Source organism: Tupaia chinensis, unplaced genomic scaffold (assembly GCF_000334495.1).
Source record: "Tupaia chinensis unplaced genomic scaffold, TupChi_1.0 Scaffold000322_1, whole genome shotgun sequence".
NCBI lineage: Eukaryota > Metazoa > Chordata > Mammalia > Scandentia > Tupaiidae > Tupaia > Tupaia belangeri.
Genome location: NW_006159816.1, coordinates 4,669,886 through 4,691,540, shown reverse-complemented (window position 1 = coordinate 4,691,540; position 21,655 = coordinate 4,669,886). Strand labels below are relative to the sequence as shown.

The 21,655-nt window shown below is 38.6% G+C and overlaps 1 protein-coding gene across 2 annotated transcripts in view; it reads left to right on the top strand.

Moving 5' to 3' along the window:
- The window catches only part of PLEKHA3 (pleckstrin homology domain containing A3), a 30,576-nt gene that overhangs the window by 2,726 nt on the left and 6,195 nt on the right, over positions 1-21,655 (top strand). Inside the window, exons 2-7 of one of the 2 annotated variants that reach the window (XM_006151646.3) lie at positions 2,416-2,532; positions 6,772-6,927; positions 9,032-9,168; positions 11,011-11,175; positions 14,379-14,422; positions 19,340-19,455. In XM_006151646.3, the coding sequence (XP_006151708.1) occupies positions 2,416-2,532; positions 6,772-6,927; positions 9,032-9,168; positions 11,011-11,175; positions 14,379-14,422; positions 19,340-19,455 (735 nt within the window). The remainder of the gene's footprint in view (positions 1-2,415; positions 2,533-6,771; positions 6,928-9,031; positions 9,169-11,010; positions 11,176-14,378; positions 14,423-19,339; positions 19,456-21,655) is intronic. The other variant, XM_006151648.3, reaches the window with a different exon arrangement.

The window sequence follows — 21,655 nt, the reverse complement described above, 5'->3', positions numbered from 1 at the left end:
AGCACCCCCCAGGAGGGATGGTCATGCCGCAATCCCTTCTCCTCCATGCTCCGCTCGGGATCTTGGGCACGCACGCACACGCGCCCGGCGTGAGTTTTAAGCCACCGGGTCCGGGACGTGAACAGTGGTCGACTACGTGGGAGTCCAGCGACATAGCCATTACAGCTCCCGCCATGCTCTACTTTTAATTCGTTTGCCAAAGTTAGTGTTTAGAAAGATAATCTGTTCATGATTTCTATGCATGCTTAAAACAATATACCCTCATATATATATTTGAGAATATGTATCTATAATCTCGTGGGTAACATGCTGTGTCTCACTTCTTTGGTGTTCATTCATTCGTTCAGTCTGTCACTTGAGAAGTTTTTTTAGCACCTGTTAAATGCCACCGCACATTGCAGTTGCTGGAAATGCAGTGATGAAAAGATAAAGTTCGTATACCAAAAGAACTTACCTTGTAATTGACTAAGTCTCATGAGGGAGCAGAGTGTTTCAGAAAAAACAATTTTCCAGATGTCTGAAACTTACTTGTTTTTATTTCAATTATTTTCAGTATCCATCTTTCTAAATGGTATTATGGCATTTCCTGCCACCTTGAACAAAAATGTACAAAATCAAATTTAACCATTTTATGACAACTCAATATTGTCATTTCAAAAGTTCTAGGTAATGCCTTTGGGGAAGGTAAGTCCTGGTTCTGCATCAAGGTGTAAGAATGATTCACTCATCTTCCCTGTGTTGGTTCTCACTGGCCCTGGGAAAACTGAATTGATTAATCATAGAGCAAGCTATGGCTACAGTGACCAGATCCCAGGGCCCATTGCTTAAAAGGTGATGCATTTTAGCTTAGAACACTTGTGCTGAGTTGTGATTTGATAGACATGGAACGAACAAAGACAGACACACTGCCTCCAACTTGGATACCAAGAAGATGAACTGTTGTAAATTAGAATCATGCTTGATAAGATTCCAGGGAACATTAGGCTTGCAAGAAGTGGGGAAGTGTGGTGCCAAGGAAAGCCGCCATCATTGCCAGCTTTGCCTTAGAGCCAAGTCTGTGATAGATGTGTGTGTTCTAGTTGCTGAAAAAATATCAACTAAATGAATGGTTGCAGTTTCTAGCATTTCTGCTCTAGCCATGCAGTAGCAGAGAAGAGAAGGGGTATGGTGATGGAGAACCTGTGTTCTCACCACAGGGTATGCAGCTTCTGTCTGGCATTTATTTAGTATTCATGGTATGCAAGGGAACTTGCTTAGGCAACTTACATTTTAAAAGAGGAAAGAAAGTCACATAGAATTACAGGGCTGGGTGCTGTCTGAGGTCATCTTGTTCAACCTATTTCTTTTGGAGACTGGGAATGTCAGAGATTTATTGAAATGAAAAGATATTTCTTAGGTTATGGTTATCCAGCTTAAGACAGTAGAAGTAGGACTAGAATCCCTATTTCTGCTTGCTTTTTCCATTTCACCATAACTCCAACTGTGCTTCTTTTAGGGAAAGGGGTAGTTACATTATACTGGTGAAGGGCTATTACAGTCATGTGTTGCTTAATGACAGGAATATGTTCTGAGAAATGTATTGTTAGGCGATTGTGTCATTGCACAAATATTATAGAGCTTTGTACTTAGAAAAATTTTTTAAGTATGGTGAAGGGCTATTACAGTCATGTGTTGCTTAATGACAGGAATATGTTCTGAGAAATGTATTGTTAGGCGATTGTGTCATTGCACAAATATTATAGAGCTTTGTACTTAGAAAAATCTAGGTAGTATATTCTACTAGACATTTGGGCTGTATGGCCTGTTACAATCTTGCGGGACCCATGTGATCCATTGTTGACCAAAGGTTGTTACGTGGTACGATTATATTGAGGATGGGTCTTACAGGTCATTAATGAAAAGATTGTGAGACAGAATAAAAACATTATTCTCCACATTTATGTTGATCTAAAGCTATCCCCAGAAATCTCTCCCAACAAAGTAGAAATTGCTAGAAGAACATTTTGGGTAAGGCTTGGCTATTAAAATTTTCATTGTCAGAATATTATTTGAGGAACCAGCAGTTAGCATAATGGCTATGTTTCTGGACTCCCATGTAGTCAACTGCAGTTCAAGTCCTGGACCCGGTGACTTAAACTCACACCGGGTGCGTGTGCGTGCGTGCCCAAGATCCCGAGAGGAGAATGGAGGAGAAGGGATTGCGACGTGGCCATCCCCCCTGGGGAGTGATGTCTTGCTTTCTGTCTCTCTGCATTTCTGGTGAGCGCACGTGCCCTATAGCAAAAACCTCTCCAGAAAAAAGAATATTATTTGAGAGCCAAGAAATAACATGGGTGGCCAGTTTTGAAGTTAATTTTTTCCATGTGATGAAAGTAATTTTCCTTATTAACCTTTTGTTATTTATGATCTTTGTAGGTTGGCAGCCTCGCTGGTTTGTTTTAGATAATGGAATCCTATCCTACTATGATTCACAGGATGATGTTTGCAAAGGGAGCAAAGGGAGTATAAAGATGGCAGTTTGTGAAATTAAAGGTAAGTGAATTATGGAATTAGCTGAATTTGACATCAGGTAATGAAGGGTTCTTCAGCATACTAAAAATGAGGAAAACAACATTTCTAACCATGTAGGAATCTTTTTGTTTTTTTAAATTTCTTTTTAGTTGGCCAGAGAGTATGTGTGCTTGCCAAAGAGAGGGACAGAGGAGTGGGCAAAGGAGACAGAATCCCCCAAATTGAGGTCATGCCTCAATTCCTTTTCTTCCATTTCTCCATCCTTTCAGGATTTAAGGCGTGCAGGCACATGTACACAACATGTTTATCAAACCGCTGGGTCTGGGACTCGTACTGCAGTCAGCCATGTGGGATCTGGTTCCCTTAACCATCAGGCCATGAAACCAGCCTAGAATCTTCTTATAATATCATTTATTTCCTTGACATTAACAAGTGGCATTTAGCATTGTTAAATTCAGTTTTTATAGTTTTCCCTTTACAAAGAAGCTGAGTTCTAAAGATGATGGGGCCAGATCTGTAAGATTTTGATAAAATATGAAGTCAGGGTCACAAACTGGTTCTTTGGTGAATTTGGAAATAAGCTCTTACAGGTGATAGAGATGGTTTTCTTTTCTTCCAAAAGGAGAGAAATAAAACAATAGATTATGTTGTAATTTTCATGAAGGAAGTTTCATGAACATTGTTTCTTTTGCATATGTGATTGGTGTGTGGGGGATGGACGTAGGTAGAATGATGTGAGAAAAAATGATAATAAAAAGTATTACATTCTTCTTCAAAGAGAATTGAACGGAAAAGTAGAATACTAGAGGAATGAATGTTAAACTCCCTCCAGGCTGTTCTTATTTCTGCTCTGTAACTTGAACACTTGTCCTTTGTGAAGCGTAGTTTTTTTGACATTGTGAATTCTTGGTCATAGCTACCAAATATCCCCAAGTCATTTCACTGTTCCATGTATTTTCTTTTTTAGGTTAAACCAGAGCAGCAGCTAATGTGCTGTGCTACATTTTCCAGGGCTGGATTGCTACTTTCATGTGCTTTTGTGGTAGTTCTTAATAAGACTGAGCCATGGATACAAGATAATTTTTGCATTGAATGCATATTCTTCAGCTCTATGTCTGATTCTGCACCTTCATTTCAGATTTGCTACCACAAGGGCCCTTTCTATAGCAGTCATTCTCTATGAAGTAGATTAGTGTTATCCAGGGAGCTTTATTCAAACTGCATATGCCTGTCCAGGTGAATATATTATGTTCCCTTTAGTAGAGAATCACTACGGTTTTAATGGAAGAGACTTGTGCCTGTATAAGATATAAAAACACCAGCTTGCTGTATTGGTCCTTACACGTTCTCTGAAATATGCAGTGTGTAATTGTGCTTATTTTAAATAAATACACTGACATGTACTGGTTTCAGTATATAACTTTTCATATATTCGTTTTTGGGGTCTGTGTACTCATTTCAACCATACACTATCACCTATAACATTTCATTTCAAATCTTCTCTTTTAGAATATCCTTGTGAACCACTTTACAAATTGCACAGCTTGTACAAAGCACATTTAGGGGCCAGCAGCTGGTGTGGTGGTTAAGGCACTGGACTCCCACATAGTTGACCATGGTTCAAGTCCCGGACCTGGTTGCTTGCTTTCTCACTTTCCCTCTCTCTGTCTCTCTATGGTCAAATTAAAAAGTAATTATTATAAATAAATAATTCTTGATTAAAAAGCACAAAGTACTAGGTTTTCTTTTTTAATAACTTTATTTATTTATTTAAATTTGACCAGAGAGAGAGAGAATGAGAGTGAAGGGGAGAGAGAGAGAGAGAGAAAGCAAGCCACCCGGTTGGGGACTCAAACCATAGTCGGCCATGTGGAAGTCCAGTGCCCTTAACCATTATGCCACCTGCCAATCCCCAAAGCATTTGTTTTTTGTTTTTGTTTTTGTTTTTATTAAGTGGTGGTTTTGGACTGGCCTCATAGCATAGTGATTGGATACTGAACATGGGGAGCTGGATTCCACATGACTGACTGTAGTTCATTTCCAACCCTTGTGGCTTGAAAAACTTTCTGGTTTATGTGTGTGTGCATGCTGAAAAACCTGATGGGATGGAAACATGGAGGAAAAGGATTGTAGTGTGCCTATTCCCCCATTGCGGGGTGGGGTGGTGGGGTGGTGGTGTTGTACTTTCTCTGGTGAATATACACACCCTATGGCAATTAAAGCAAAAGAGGTTTATTATTCCCAGGTTTGAGTCCAAATCAGATTTTGTCAGAAATGAAAACTATATTTAAAGTTCAAAGATATGCCAGCCCTGAAGGTATCTAAAAGATGGATGTAAAATTCCAAGGCCATTCTAAAACTTTCAAGCCATAGCAGCATCTTTATTTTGTTGTTGTTCATTTAAAGTAATCATTTTATCACAGAATAACATCTATTCACTAGTATTAGCAATTAGCAAAAAAGAGTTCATCTTATAGCTTTGGGATTTCAATAATTTTATCCTAGTCTAGAAATCTGTTTCACTCTATTAATCATTGCATAATTATCTTTTTCAGTATTTACATATAAGAATGGCCCGTATAAGTAGCCTAATAATATAACCAGGCTTTGGGGCCAGCAAGCCCATATAGGCTAAAGTGCTGAACACCCACATGGCCAACTGCGGTTCCAGTCCCAGATCTGGTGGCTTGAAACTCACACCAGGCACATATGCATGTGTGCATGCCCAAAATCCCAAGAGGAGAATGTAAGAGAAGGGATTGCAGTATGGCCATCCCCCCGGGAGGTGATTTCTCACTTTGCTTCTCACTGTCTCTGCGGCTCTCATGAATGAACTTGCCCTACGGCAAAAGCTAAAAAGAAAAGAAAAGCAGATAACCAGGCTTCTGTGGCACTTATTTATTGTAATACACTGAGCGTCTGGTCAGTATTTTCAGTAATTAATAATCTATTATTAGGTCTTGTACACAATTTCTGAGTCCCTCATAATTTAACCCCACTCAGCTTTTCCATTCTTGAATGTGAATATTACTTTGCAGTACCATACAAGGTTCCGTTTAAACTTGTTCCTGATGGCCCCAGTGCAGTCCGTGTTTATGTCTTCACCTAGGCTTGTTCTTATGTAGCTTTCCTCTTCACCAAAACCTGCTGTCATCAAATCCTTCTTCTTGAAGGCTTTTTTATTTTTTGTGTCTCCTTGCCTTTCTTTCATAATTACGTATACAATATGTGAACCAAAAAGTTCAACATTTAAGTGTTTCGATTATTATTGCCATGAGTTTGTTTCCTCCTTTTTTCCTGTGTTTTACTTTCTTTTCCCTTTACCAGCACTGCTCTGAGCTGGGTAAATGTTCGTTGATGAATGACAGTGTAACAGATTTTGTCTTACAACAAAGACTTGGGATTGACTTAGCATAATTCTTCTCTCTCTCTCTTTCTTTTTTTCTTTTCTTTTTTTTTTTTTTTAGTTTGCTATAGGGTATGTGCACTTGCTGAGAAGAGACAGAGAGAAAAATCACCCCTCAGGAGCGATGGCCATGCCACAGTGCTTTCTCCTCTTTCATTTTTAGGCATGCGTGCACACTGCCCAGTGTGTTTTTCTAGCCAGTGTGTCCAGGACTTGAACCATGCAGTCAGCCATGTGAGATCCAGTTGTCTTAACCAACCACACATTCTAACTGTCCTGGTTTAGCATAATTATTGATAAGTTCTCTTTTGTCTGAGAATCAACGGTGTATGTAGGAGAATAGTGGAAGGAAGGAAAGAGGCAAAGGTCTTCAAAATGCACATGCTTCCCAGCTGATTATGACATGCCTCATAATTTTGAGCATATTAGCATATTATAGAACTACTTTTTAATGGAAGGTAGCCATTGTTACCCTTTTTTACATATGCCATGTGCTGTCCTAGGCTAGACAGATACCAAAACATAGGCTCTGCTTTCAAAGGAATTAGTAAAAATGTGTTACAAGTGTGACATTCATTGAATGTGTATTTAAGGTGGTATGGGTGGCCCTCACAGAGGGTCTCACTTCTCACTTCTTGGTAGTTAACTTATGCCTCTCTTCTCTTTCATGCGTTGCCATCTCTTTGGCAGCATGTCACCCAGGGTCTGTGCGAGAATGGTGGCACCCTTCAAACTATCTGTTGTGAATCATGGTTTGTTGTTTTAAACACATGAGTATCTAATACTATACAAGAGTGATGATTGGATCTCCCCAGATTACTTAACTCTATAACCGTATTTCCCTTTCGTCATAGTCCACTCAGCAGACAACACAAGAATGGAATTGATCATTCCGGGAGAGCAGCATTTCTACATGAAGGCAGTGAATGCAGCTGAAAGACAGAGGTGGCTGGTGGCTCTGGGTAGTTCCAAAGCATGTTTGACTGATACTAGGACTAAAAAAGAAAAAGGTACCTCACATTTTTCCCTTGTAGTGAGAGTACTTTCTTAATCATAAATATAAATTGTCCTGTCTACTTTAAGTAACCTATGACAAGGAAATAATCAGAAATGTAGGAGATTTACATATACAGATTATCATTGTAGTAAAAAATGATGTGAGAAAATGATCGAGGTTAAATCTCATTAAAAAAAGGAGGATTCAAAATTATAGATGTGGGAACCAGCAGTTAGCGTAATGGCTATGTTGCTGGACTCCCACGTAGTCCACCGCGGTTCGCGTCCCGGACCTGGTGGCTTAAAAAACTCACGCCGGGCGCGTGTGCATGCGTGCCCAAGATCCCGAGAGGAGAATGGAGGAGAAGGGATTGCAGCGTGACCATCCCCCCTGGGGGGGTGATTTCTCGCTTTCTGTCTCTATGTCTCTCTCTCTGTCTGTCTGTGGCGAGTGCACACGCCCTATAGTGAAAAACCTCTCCAAAAAAAATTCTAGATGTATTTGTTGACTGGTTTAGGAAAGATAAGTAAGAATTGGTCAAGTTGGGGACCAGCAGTTGGTTTAATGGCTATGTCGCTGGATTCCCATGTAGTCAACTGTGGTCTGAATACCATACAGGGTGGCTCAAACTCATGCCAGGCATGTGTGCATGCGTGCCCAAGATCCTGAGAGGAGAATGGCTATTCCAATGGGGGATGATTTCTCGCTTTCTGTCTCTCTGTCTCTTTCTGGTGAGTGCACGCGCCCTATAGCAAAAACCTCTCAAAAAAAAGAAAATGTTAGTGTTTAACAGGTTCATAATTTCAGCTGTGAAGATGAAAAGGTTTGAGAGATGGATGGTGGTAATTGTTATATAACATTGTGCATGTACTCAGTGCCACTGAACTGTATACTTAAAAACAGTTAAAGTAGTAAATTCTATGTTATATATATTTTATCATAATTAAAGGGAAAGAATGGACTTGAATTTGGACAGAAATTGATGTATTGATCGATTGGGCAAGGGGGATTGCTTTGTTCCATTCTGGTGAAAGTAGCTTTGTGGCCATTGGCCTATCTCAAGATATGTGGAGAAGCTCCAGAATCTGGGATGTATTTTTTTCCTTTCTCTGAAGTTTTAAGGGTATTGGCTCATGAATGGCTGAGATTATGGCTTGTTGTTTAATTTGACTAGCAATAGTAAGGAGAGGAAAGCAAGCTTATAAATTAAAATGAAAAATTGTTACTATTGTTTAAAAGAATTATTTTATTCAACTTTATTTATGTATTTATTTTTAATTTAACCATAGAGGGACAGAGTGAGAGAGAGAGAGAAAGAGAGGGAAAGCGAAGAAGTGAGCCACCAGTTTCTGGTCTTGAACCTTGGTTGTCCATGTGAAAGTCTAGTGCCCTTAACTACCATGCCACCTGTGGGCCCCTATTATTATTATTATTATTATTATTATTATTATTTTATTTGGTCAGAGAGAGACAGAGAGAAAGAGGGAAAATGAGAAAGCAAGTCTCCAGATCCAGGATTCTAACTGCAGCCAGCCATGTGGGAGTCCAGTGCCCCAGCCACCATAAATTAAAATTCTGAAAACTATATAATGTAAAAATGAAGCTGTGAAAGGTACAGAAAAAAAAAGTGTTTATATATACTGGTGGTTTAAAAAAATTATTTAATTTTATTTTTTATTATTACTTTTTTTTAATTTGCTGTAGGGCACATGTACTTACCAGAATGAAACGGGGAGTGTGGGGATGGGGAGACAGAAAAAGAGAAATTGAGAAAGCAAGCTACTAGGTCTGGGATTCAAACTGCAGTTAGCTATGTGGGAGTCCAGCGCCCTAACCACTACGCCACCTATATAATAGTTTTAATTACATAAAAATAAAAATCTTCTTTATATCAGAATATACAGTAAAGAAAACTGAGAGGGAATCAACAGATATGAAAAAGTATTTGTAATGTATAAAACAGATGAAAGGTTACTATCTTTAGTGCATAAGAGCCTATTTCTAAGGTCTCATGTCTCTTAAGCTGTAGATATTTATATTTCTTGTGTTAGTTTTGAAATAATTATATTTTGTTGCATAGTGCAAAGAATATGAAACTGATCTTATGTTTCTTTCAGAAATAAGTGAAACTAGTGAATCTCTGAAAACCAAAATGTCTGAACTTCGCCTCTACTGTGACCTCCTAATGCAGCAGGTTCATACTATCCAGGAATTTGTTCACCATGATGAGAATCATTCACCTCCCAGCATAGAGGTACAACACGAAGAGGAACCCTTCACATCTGGTTAGGCCTTGTCGTAAGCTGGGCTGGGGCCTTAGTCATTCTGTCAGATGGCAGAGAAGCATTTTCACAGTAAATTTTCAGCTCTTCTGGGCTCTCCATCTTGTAGACTGTCTGTAACATCTTCTAAGTTATGTCTGTATAGCCAGAGTAAAGTACAAAGCAACACATTTCTCCAGAGTATTAAGGCCTATTTTTGCAGCCACCCTGATCATTTGTAGGTTAGGTGGGGAAATAGTGTCCCAGGCTTCATTGTCCAGGTCAACTACATGAATTTGCTGGACAGCTGCTATTCTTATTGTTTTGAAGAGATCCATCTTCAACTACTGAAAATTGATAACTTTATAAAATTACAAGTAATCCTTTCTTTGTTATAACATCTTTTTGTTCTCATTCATAAAGCTTTTAATATTTTTATTAATCTTTATTTTATACATTCTAATCACTATACAGTATTACTACTTGTAAAGTGAATTTAGCCAACATGAATATACTTCATACCTGTCCAGTTGAATATACCATGTATGTTATCATCAACCCCGATATAATCATCCATTTCTGTGTCCCATAAATGTCTTGCCTCTTTACTTTTCTCCTTGAATCCCTTCCTTTTACTCCTTTTGATAACACAATTCAATATTCACATTAGTAGGATCTGGCTATGAAATAGGCTCACTCTTTCTGGTGAAGTAGGACCAGTTAGTCCCAGTGCTCTCTGGGTGAAAGGCTGGTCTGGTTCCTAGTCCCCATTTTGCCTAACTTGTTAGGAGTGAGACAAGAAATCTTCTTACCACCTGTGGACTTATGCTTGTGTGAGGTAGGCCAAGTTTAGTTTGGGTATATCAAACCCTAAGGGCACTTGAATGGTACCCTTACATTTGTTCCAGCAGCTCAGCGTCAGTATCAGGGAGCTGCTGGGAGGCCAGCATAGAGAGAGATTTTGTCAACTTTGTGTCCTTGCTTTTTGTTCTATTTTATTTTTTTCAAAGACAGGGTTTTGCCATGTTAGAGTCCTCCTGGTAGAAAATGTAGGCATGTGCCACTACACTTGGCTCTTTTTATTTTATTTTTTTTCAGACGAGGTCTCCAATGTTGCCCAGTACAGTTTACCTCAACCTCTCCAAGGTCCTGGGATTATAGCTGCCCACTACCACAACTGGCCTTTAGGTCAGGGTGGGAACCAGTCCTGAGCTTCCCAGGTAGTCCCAGCCTATAGAGCAAAGCACCTTAGCAATGTATGTGCCATAGAATCTGGACCAAGTTCTTGGTTTTTAATCAGGAAACAAAAATATCAGTGACTCCCAGCATTGTCTTTTTTGTCTGGCTCAAAGGAACAAAACAATGAATATTTGGTAAAGGATCACGGAATAGCCAATCAGTCTATGTTTATCTCCCAGGGAGATAACACTTTGCTGTCGGAACAAAATGGGGATTTTATTCACCCAGGAAGAAGTCGTAGAATGGGTGTAGGGTAGACATGAATTGTGCTGCTGCTGAGTGACTCTGTGTCACCTTTACAATTCTGATAAAAAAATGACCATTTTGTTTAGGCTTCTTTAAGATAAATTTTTGTACACAGTGTTTCACAATGTTATGTGAATTAAGTGGAAACTTTTTTTTTGAATCTATATGTTCTTTACCTAAGATATAACGCATTCCTTATTCACCCATTGCTTAAATTTTCTAAGGGAGTGTATTTTAAATAAATTAGAATGTAACCTAGTAATGTGTTCCATTATGTGATTGTAAGTTTTTGTATGTTTCCACATAGTTGCGTGCAAGTCTGATTAAGTCTTTTGCGTGTGATTTTGCAGAACATGAATGAAGCCTCTTCTCTACTCAGTGCCACATGTAATACATTCATCACAACGCTTGAAGAATGTGTGAAGATAGCGAATGCCAAGTTTAAACCTGAGATGTTTCAGCTGCCCCACCCAGATCCCTTAGTTTCTCCTGTGTCACCTTCTCCTGTTCAAATGGTAGGAACTCCTTGTTTTTCTAATAGTGATACTGTATGTGTTTTTGTTTTTGTTTTTGTTTTTAAGGGTGCAAACAGGCATTGTGAGAGAAATAGTCCACAGGTTGAATTTTTTTTGTTTCTTATATTGTGTTGGAGTTTCTTAACTGACGGGCTCAGCATGTGTGCCAGTGTCCTGAACCCTCCTGCTGGGAGGGACTACAAGGCCTGTCTATAGAGTGCTTCATCCATTTATCTCAGAGTACTAGGAAAATACTACAGTGCACTGTGTGTGTGCTACAGTACAGGAAAGGTTGGGAGCCACTGTTCTACTTGTTTAAAACTTCACGTGGGGTGATGCTTTACTTGAAATTAAGCAGATCTTTCAAGGGGTTGTAAAAGATCTTAAACATATTCCAGGGGAAATAGTATTTTGTAGTCAGCATTTGGATTCATACCTTCAAGCAGTCAAGTTACTTAATCTTTTTGGTCCTCAGTTTTTAATCTGTAAATGAAAGTGTCTTCTTCATCAGTGGTCACTGCTCAAGATCTGACATGCTTAATGTTAGGTACTTAATGTTAGTTTCTTACTTCCTGATTACTCTGAACAAGTACTCTTTTTGCTGGGGATGGTGGATTCATTGTTCTTTCTAAGCTAATAAATTATCTGTAGGATGCTGTGGGGAACTAGTGTGTAGGTGAGATAAAACTTGATGAGACTTAAACTTTTTTTCATGAGAATGTTTTTAGGAGCCCACTTGTAGGTGGAAGAAATATAGCTATGTAGCAATGACCTGAAATCTTGTTGTTAGAAGGACAGGGTCCACCTTATTTTTAGATTCTCTTACCCACTCCAGCAAATTTAGTTATGTGAAATTTAGTAATTATTATTTGTCTAAACTTATTTAAAGCATTGCTTTTTAATCACTGATGGACTGATAGTATACTCTAAGAAAGGTATACTATGAAAATGAGTTTTATGGCAGATTAATTAGGAATGTCTTGGTTAACTGAATGAATTGGGTTTCTCTGTCCTGATTTGGTAGGGAGACTCAGAGTGCTTTAGAGTCTCCTCAGGGTTTTATATGCTGGTGTTTATGAATCTCTGAGAGGTGATGACAGCTCAACCCTATTTTATTTTATTTTTTTAATACCATCTCATGGGAGGATGATGTGAGGTGAAACACAGTTTGACAGTATTTTATGTTTTTAAAAGCATAAGTATGCTATAAATTACTGAATAACATGTACAGTTGAATGAAGAAACCAGTCTTTTGAGATGGATGTGTGTTCCTGGACTAGTAATAGAAGGGGTACTGCGGCCAGTAGGTGATGTGGTGGTTAAGGGGCTGGACTCTCATGAGACCGACTGCAGTTTGATTCCTGGACCTGGCGGCTTGCTTTCTCACTCTCCCTCTATCTCTCTGTGTCTGTGTGGTCAAATTGAAGAAGAATAATAATAAAATTAAGATAAATAATTATTTAAAAAAATACATGGGGTACATGTTAATCTTTGCTTTTGAAGATGTATTTTCCTTTCTCCTCTCAGGATCTTGGGCACACACGCACACGCGACCGGTGTGAGTTTAAGTCTCCGGGTCCGGGACTGAAACCATGGTCGACTACATGGGAGTTCAGTGACATAGCCATTACACTAACTGCTGGTTCCTTCTCCTCCATTCTCCTCTCGGGATCTTGGGCACACATGCATACACGCCTGGCGTTAGTTTAAGCTGCCGGATCCGGGACTTGAACTGTGGTCGACTACATGGGAGTCCAGCGACATAGCCATTACGCTAACTGCTGGTCCCTGGAAAATTGCTTTTAATATGAATAACATGAGTTGTTTACTTATACAAAAACCTGTTTTCCATAGAATTATTTGTTTCATATGAAAATGTATATGTATCAAATATCAAGCTGAAATGTAAGAATCCCAAAGCAGTTTAATCTGATTTTTGTAACCACCTTATAGAGTAGTCTTGCTTTTAACTTTATTTGAAATCATCATGAAAGGTCAGACAGTGGTCATTTTGACCTCCAGAATGAGTGGTTATTGTAATGGGGATGCTGTTGAGTAGTTCCTCTTAAAGGAGATGTTAAAGTCCGCTTGCATCTTAATACTGCTGTCTTCCTTTCTGTTATCTTCTGAAACTTATTTTACTTGACTGCTGTTTTTAGTTTTTTGATAGAGTAGTTGGGTATTCTAAATTATATTCAGTATTTGCCATATTAAATGATCTGCTTAATTAGATTTTTTTAAAATACATGTTTTAGAACCGATTTGAGGCTTAGGTTTCTTCTGAGTTTTTTAAAAAACTTGTTATTAATGTCATCTTCCACAAAAACCAGACTTTGGAACTTCTGTATATCTAGTATCTGAATAATCAAAATGGTAAAGAAAAACTTTATTATCAGACTCTAGTACTGCTTTTTAAAAGAAGACAGACATTCATTAGCATATTTTCTGGTTTGCTAGATATTCCTTTTTATCAAAAAAAAAGTGTGACTTGGATTAGTTATATGCATATACACACATAGATGTGTGTGTGTGTGTGTGTGTCTGTGTGTATACACAATTTCTTTTTTAGTATTGAGAATGGAATCCAGCATGTTTTGGGCATGTTTTGAGAAAGATTCTTGTAAGGAATGGGCCGACCACGTGAGAAAATAGAAATGTAGAGCCTTTATTGGGAATGTTCTTAGGCAATGCTGGCTGGTCCCGATGAGGGGGAAGGGCAGAGAAGTCGTGCTGTATGGAGGGGTTTAGGATTTTTATAAGGGTATAGGGAGGGAGAGTGTCTTAGAGGTAGAAACAGTCCATGTATGGTAATGGTTCAGGGGGAGAGCAGACTACTGTGCCACGTAAGGTCTGCTGACGTGTGCAGAGTAGAGCACCGTGTGCTTCATCCGGGTTAGATCCAAGTGCAGCGCAGGTCTGATGACACACTAGATCCAGGTTGCATCAGCTGACTGTGGAGTGGCGTCCAACCCCTACATCCAAGCTGCCCAGGCTTTTGGCTTAACAATTCCAATTAGTGATTATTAGGGATAAAGCCTGACATTGTGCCAATTATGTTTTTTGAGTCTGTAAAAGATCATTTTTTTCCCCAGGCATATTTTTCTCTGAGTATATTTATGTTAAGTATGATAACATTAGTAAGTTAGAGAACATCATTCTACTTGACATATATACTATGCTAATTTTTTTTTTTTAATTTCTAGATGAAGCGTTCTGTCAGCCATCCTGGTTCTTGCAGTTTGGAGAGGTAAAATAACTGTTTCTTTTGGCCAGTTTCTCAAAATTATACCTACTTGGGGAAATTCTTTTGGGCCTTTAACAAGTGGTGTGAAATATAAACACTCTATGGTAAAGTCTGGTGCTGATTGGCTCAGTATTCTCTCGTATAGTATGAACCTCTTAGTGCATGTTATCAGGGCCTGGCCCCTACAGGTAGTTGGTAAGGAAAAGACAAGTGAATAAATTAAATTAACTAGCAAGGTAAGTACTTTGCCAGCTATTGTGCCTATTTTAAATTTTGGAACTATTGCAGTGATTTTTAAATAGAATTTTGGGTGTTGATATGGCAACCCTCCATAGCGGAGACACACTTTATCTTGTATTTTATAACTCCATATATTCATAATAAGCTGCTGTTTTCTTTTCTTTTTTTTTTTTTTTTTAAACTTTTTGGGAGAGATTTTTTTTCTATGGCATGTGTGCATTCACCAGAGAGAGAAAGTGAGAAATCACCCACGGGGGGATGGCCATGCCTCAGTCCCTTCTTTTCCATTCTGGGCACGCACATGCACCCAGTGTGAGTTTTCAAGCTACCAAGTTCGGGACTGGAACCATGGTTGACCATGTGGGAATCCACCACCTTAACCAGTATACCACTTGCTGGCCCTGAGCTGTTGCCTGAGCTGTTGTTTTTTTTAAGAGAAAAGTATCTTATTGAAAAGAGATAAAAACCACTTGATATTTTAACTTATTAGGTCATCAGAAAAGTCATGATGTATTTTTGCATAGAAAAATATACTATGACTTTTCCGACAGCCAAAATATGTTTGTATCAACATATCTAAAAATTTACCTTCTATCAATGGATAAATCTTGCCAATAACCCAAGTCGTTAAGCTGTTCTTACTTGCTAGGAAATATTCTTTTAAGTTACTATGGGATCTTATTTGGTTCTCTGGGAGGTGATGAGATTAATAGTGACATTAGGTCTTAATTCTCTAGATTGATACTATTGATACTATATTGAAAGTGCTGAGCTCCTGTTTTTGTTTCATAATGTATTACCCTCACTCCAATCCCTCATTGATTATGTAATCTTGATTATGTTCAGAGATATCCAGTAATGTGTATTTCTAACCCTTCCAGGGAATGAAGCATTCCACCAACTGATTTTCCAGAAAAACGGAAATTTAATCAACCTTTGATAAACTTATTTTATGACACGAATTTTCCTAAACTATATTTTTTTTATCCCTTATACATTATGAAATAAGACATAATAAGAACACTAAAAATTTAATTTTTTCCTGATGAATTAAGGTTATCGTTAAGTACAATGATGATGTTGGGCTGTCGTAAAGTAGTAGCTGAAGTGCTGTTAGGTAACATGTTTAATTTTTTAGACTGATTTTTAAAAATTAATGAGAAAGCATGTGCACATGTACATGAGAATAAGAGAGAGAGAGGGAGGGATCAGTAGTTAGCGTAATGACTATTTCGCTGGACTCCAATGTAGTCAAGCGTAGTTCGAGTCCTGGACTCGGTGGCTTAAACTCACGCTGGGCGTGTGTGCATGTGTGCCCAAGATCCCGAGAGGAGAATGGAGAAGGGATTGTGGTGTGGCCATTCCCCTGGGGGGGTGATTTCTCACTTTCTGTCTCTCTGTCTGTCTCTTTCTTCTTGGCGAGTGCATGTGCCCTATAGCAAAAACCTCTTCATAAATAAATAAATAAATATTTTAAAAAGAGAGAAAGAGAGAGGAAATTACCCTCTATAGGATCTGGCCATGCTGTGATCCCCTCTGCCTGTCTCCAGTCCATTATATCTTGGGTACTCACATGCATGTCTGGCATGTTTTAGGCTGGCTGAGCTGGGGATTTGAACTGTGGTCATCTTGTGTAGTCTTGCTTCTTTTGAGGAGTGCATTATTGCTAAGCCACAAAGCCAATACTAGACTAGTTTATGTCCTAGTTTTTGTTGTCTCCCTTTTGCTATTTTCATTTTCTCTTGCTGCTATCAGTGAGTGAACCCCTAGTGTGCTCCCTAAACTTCTTGTCTATCTGCTGCAGGCTACTGGTTTTGAGTATTTTTGCATAGAAAAATATACTATGACTTTTCCGACAGCCAAAATATGTTTGTATCAACATATCTAAAAATTTACCTTCTATCAATGGATAAATCTTGCCAATAACCCAAGTCGTTAAGCTGTTCTTACTTGCTAGGAAATATTCTTTTAAGTTACTATGGGATCTTATTTGGTTCTCTGGGAGGTGATGAGATTAATAGTGACATTAGGTCTTAATTCTCTAGATTGATACTATTGATACTATATTGAAAGTGCTGAGCTCCTGTTTTTGTTTCATAATGTATTACCCTCACTCCAATCCCTCATTGATTATGTAATCTTGATTATGTTCAGAGATATCCAGTAATGTGTATTTCTAACCCTTCCAGGGAATGAAGCATTCCACCAACTGATTTTCCAGAAAAACGGAAATTTAATCAACCTTTGATAAACTTATTTTATGACACGAATTTTCCTAAACTATATTTTTTTTATCCCTTATACATTATGAAATAAGACATAATAAGAACACTAAAAATTTAATTTTTTCCTGATGAATTAAGGTTATCGTTAAGTACAATGATGATGTTGGGCTGTCGTAAAGTAGTAGCTGAAGTGCTGTTAGGTAACATGTTTAATTTTTTAGACTGATTTTTAAAAATTAATGAGAAAGCATGTGCACATGTACATGAGAATAAGAGAGAGAGAGGGAGGGATCAGTAGTTAGCGTAATGACTATTTCGCTGGACTCCAATGTAGTCAAGCGTAGTTCGAGTCCTGGACTCGGTGGCTTAAACTCACGCTGGGCGTGTGTGCATGTGTGCCCAAGATCCCGAGAGGAGAATGGAGAAGGGATTGTGGTGTGGCCATTCCCCTGGGGGGGTGATTTCTCACTTTCTGTCTCTCTGTCTGTCTCTTTCTTCTTGGCGAGTGCATGTGCCCTATAGCAAAAACCTCTTCATAAATAAATAAATAAATATTTTAAAAAGAGAGAAAGAGAGAGGAAATTACCCTCTATAGGATCTGGCCATGCTGTGATCCCCTCTGCCTGTCTCCAGTCCATTATATCTTGGGTACTCACATGCATGTCTGGCATGTTTTAGGCTGGCTGAGCTGGGGATTTGAACTGTGGTCATCTTGTGTAGTCTTGCTTCTTTTGAGGAGTGCATTATTGCTAAGCCACAAAGCCAATACTAGACTAGTTTATGTCCTAGTTTTTGTTGTCTCCCTTTTGCTATTTTCATTTTCTCTTGCTGCTATCAGTGAGTGAACCCCTAGTGTGCTCCCTAAACTTCTTGTCTATCTGCTGCAGGCTACTGGTTTTGATCAAATACAGATTGACTTTATATACATTCACTTATGAAATCTGTAACTTTTAGTCTTCCAACATTTGTAAACCACTTGACATGTATGCTATAGACCTTCCCCATAGCAAAGTCTCACTTCTTCATTGTACCATCGTTCCATTTAGTTCAGCTCAGAAGTCATATTATCTAGGTTCAGTTAGATTCTATCAGTAAATGAGTTAACTTGGTTGCAGCTTGACTTCTGAATAAGTAGAATGTACAACTGTACAGAGAACTTATACAAGGCAGATCTTTTTGTAACTGTGCAACCCACCCTTGTCCTAGTATCTGTCTGAATATTTGAACAGGGTCATTTTTGCTGTTGAAAGCTTCTAATTACAAGTTTGATTAGACATTGACAAAATTCAGTTGTTACAATTAGAGCTGCTGTAGCTGTTCCTTAACAACATAAAATAAAGTGAGTCAGCAGTATGTGAGCTGTATTTTAGGTTGGTGGCAATCAGTTAGGACATGTGTAATATCCTCTACTTGGTCTGTAGCTGTGACTGTGGTATATAGGCAAAGCAAAAATTAAACGTCAACAAAACTTAGAAAATAATGCAAGTATATATTAGAATATATACTTTTGTATTTTTTTTAAGAGAGATTTTTGCTATAGGGCACTTGTGCTCGCCAGAGACAGAGACAGAGAGACAGAAAGTGAGAAATCACCACCTAGGGAGGATGGGCATTCTTCTCACAGGATTTTGGGCATACATACACATGTATCCAGCATGAGTGTAAGCTGCCTGGTCTAGGACTCAAACCACAGTCGACTACATGGAAGTCCAGGAATGTAAATATTACATCATTTGCTGGTCCCTACTTGTGTTTTTTTTTTTTTTTTTTTAAGAGGCTTTTGCTATAGGGCGCGTGCGCTCATTGGAAAGACAGAGAGATAGAAAACGAGAAATCACCTCCCAGGGGAGATGGCCATGCCACAATCCCTTCTCTTCCATCCTCCTTTGGGGGATCTTGGGCACGCACGCATACACGCCCAGCATGAGTTTAAGCCACTGGGTCCGGGACTCGAACCACAGTCGACTACATGGGTGTTCAGTGACATAGCCATTACGCTAACTGCTGGTCCCCGTACTTGTGTATTTTTATGTAAGGTTATTTGCTGACTGTTGTTGGCCTCTAGTTCATCTGTGCTGTTTAAATTCTAATACATGAATTATTTAGATTGAATTCATGTTCAGGGCCACATTGCTATATGTATTGATTTATAGCCTTGAATGTGAATAATTATTGTAAACTATGTTTTACAAAGTTTTTTTCTGGCTTTACTATATAAATATGCTATTTGGTTAATGATTTAGTCATATAATAATTTAATGAATCTGTTTATACTCTTTATTTCAAATGTTTATGTTTAGACATAGTTACCAGATGATGAATTTTTCTTGTGTGCTTTGTAGTCTTATAAATAAATGCGGGTAGAGTGTAAAAAAAGAAAAAAAAAATCAGTTAAGTTGAGGTGCTTGACTTGTTCAAGGTTTTATAGTTTAATGCTTTTTAATTTAATTTGCAGGAATAGCCACTCTATAAAAGAACCAGTGTCTACACTTCACCGACTTTCCCAGCGACGCCGAAGAACCTACTCAGATACAGACTCTTATAATGATATTCCCCTTGATGATCCAGATAGTAAGTTACATGGGTTCTGTATTTTTCTTTGGCCTACTGAGCAAAGTTGTGTGGAGCTCTGTAATTTCTGGAAGTTACGGGTAGTGACATTGAATGCCATATTTTGTTCTTGGATTAATTCATTTATTCAGAGTTAAGCATACAATATACAATCAAAGGAAGCTGATGTATGCTCTTATAGAGAACTGTGTTATCAATTAAGAAGTGCTGAGGATCGGGACCAGCAGTTGGTGTAATGGCTATGTCGCTGGATCCCATGTAGTTGACCGCAGTTCAAGTCCCGGACCCAGTGGCTTAAACTCAGACCAGGTGCGTGTGCATGTGTGCCCAAGATCCCGAGAGGATAATGGAGGAGAAGGGATTGTGGCATGTCCATCCCCCCTGAGGGGTGATTTCTCTCTTTGTATCTCTCCGTCTGTCTCTGTCTTTCTGGCGAGCACACGCACCTTATAGCAAAAACCTCTCAAAAAAAAAAAAAAAGTGCTGAGGATCACTTTGTATGCATCATATCTCTTATTAAAGGATTGAGAGAGAAAATATCATAATCTTTTTCTTTTTTTGAGAATAATTTATTTACTTTCAGGAGCAGCAGATGGCATAGTGGTTACATCGTTGTACTCCCATGTGGCCAGTCATTATTCGAGTCCTAGACTTGGTAGCTTAAAACTCATACCAGGTGCATGTATATGCATACCCAAAATGCTAGGAGGAGGATGGAGGAGACAGGATTGCAGCATGGCCATCCCACTATAGGGTAATTTCTCACTTTTCCTCTCACTGTGTCTGTCTCTCTCTTTGGTGAATGCATATACCCTCAGGCAAAAATCCTTTTTTAAAAAAAATTATTTATTTAATTTTATTTATTATTGTTGTTATTTTTCAATTTGCTACAGGGCACATGTGCATACCAGAGAGAGACAAAGAGAAAGAGTGAGAGAAACTGAGAAAACAAGCTGTCAAGTCCGTGGGAAGTCTAGCACCTTAACCACTGTGACACCCTCTGTTCCCAGAAGTGTCAGAATCTTTACTACCCATACATTTTAGTGATGTCTTAGTAATCTTTAGTCATTGTTTACGCTCACTACATTTGGATTTAAAAAACAATTTAGAAGAAAATATGCATCTTAGTCCATTATTGTGATGCTTGGAGAAATATTTGAGGCCAAGTGATTTATTAAGAAATAGAGGCTTATTTGACTCGCAGTTCTGGTGGTTGGAAAGCCTGAAAGGGTAAGACTGACATCAGGCTGTCATTACATAGTTGGCAGAAGCAGAGAAGATGGCAGGTGCATGCAGAGATAGAGAGAGAGAGAGCAGCCTGTCTTTTAAAGCAACCTGCTCTAATAAGAACTAACCACTTCTGGTGAGAACTGCCATTCAGTTGAGACACCCATTTATGAAGTGATTGCGGCGTGGCCATCCCCCCTGGGGGGTGATTTCTCTCTTTCTGTCTCTCTGTCTCTCTTTCTGTCTGGCGAGCGCATGTGCCCTATAGCAAAAAAAAACAAAACATGAACATGAATCTTTAGGGACAACCTATTATTCAGACTATAACTGCATGAATTATAGGTTGTACTCTATGAGAAAATAAAGGCAGATCATAAATTATAAAAAAATTTTTACATTATTACTTTTCTTAAAATACCATGGAAATGGTAAAGGAAAATAATTTTGTCTGGTAGTAGTGATGAATTATAATAGCATTCATTTCTGTACCTTTTGTGAGTGGAGATTTTAGGAAGGGTTTTGTGATTTATGTTAAAATTTTTTCTTTTTATTTTTAGAGAGAGTTTTTTTTGAGAGAGTTTTTTTGCTATGGAGTGCCTATGTTCACCAGAGAGACAGAGACAGGGAGAAACAAAGTTGAGAAATCATCCTCGAAGGGGGATGGCCACGCCACAATTGCTTCTCCATTCTCCTCTTGGGATTTTGGGTACACACACCCAGAGTGTTTCTAGCTGCTGGATCGGGTTTCAAAGCCTCATTGACCATGTGGGAGTCCAGCACCTTAACCACTGCACCACTATGCTAACTGCTGGCCCTGGAGAAGAGGTTAAATTGTGTCAGAATATCTAGTTTGACAGTAGTGGCCATGATTTCTGGTGAACACAAAATATAGTCTTACTATTATTTTTTTTTTAAAGATTGTTACCATAGGGTGCATGTACTAGCCAGAGAGAAACAGAGACGGTGGGAGGGA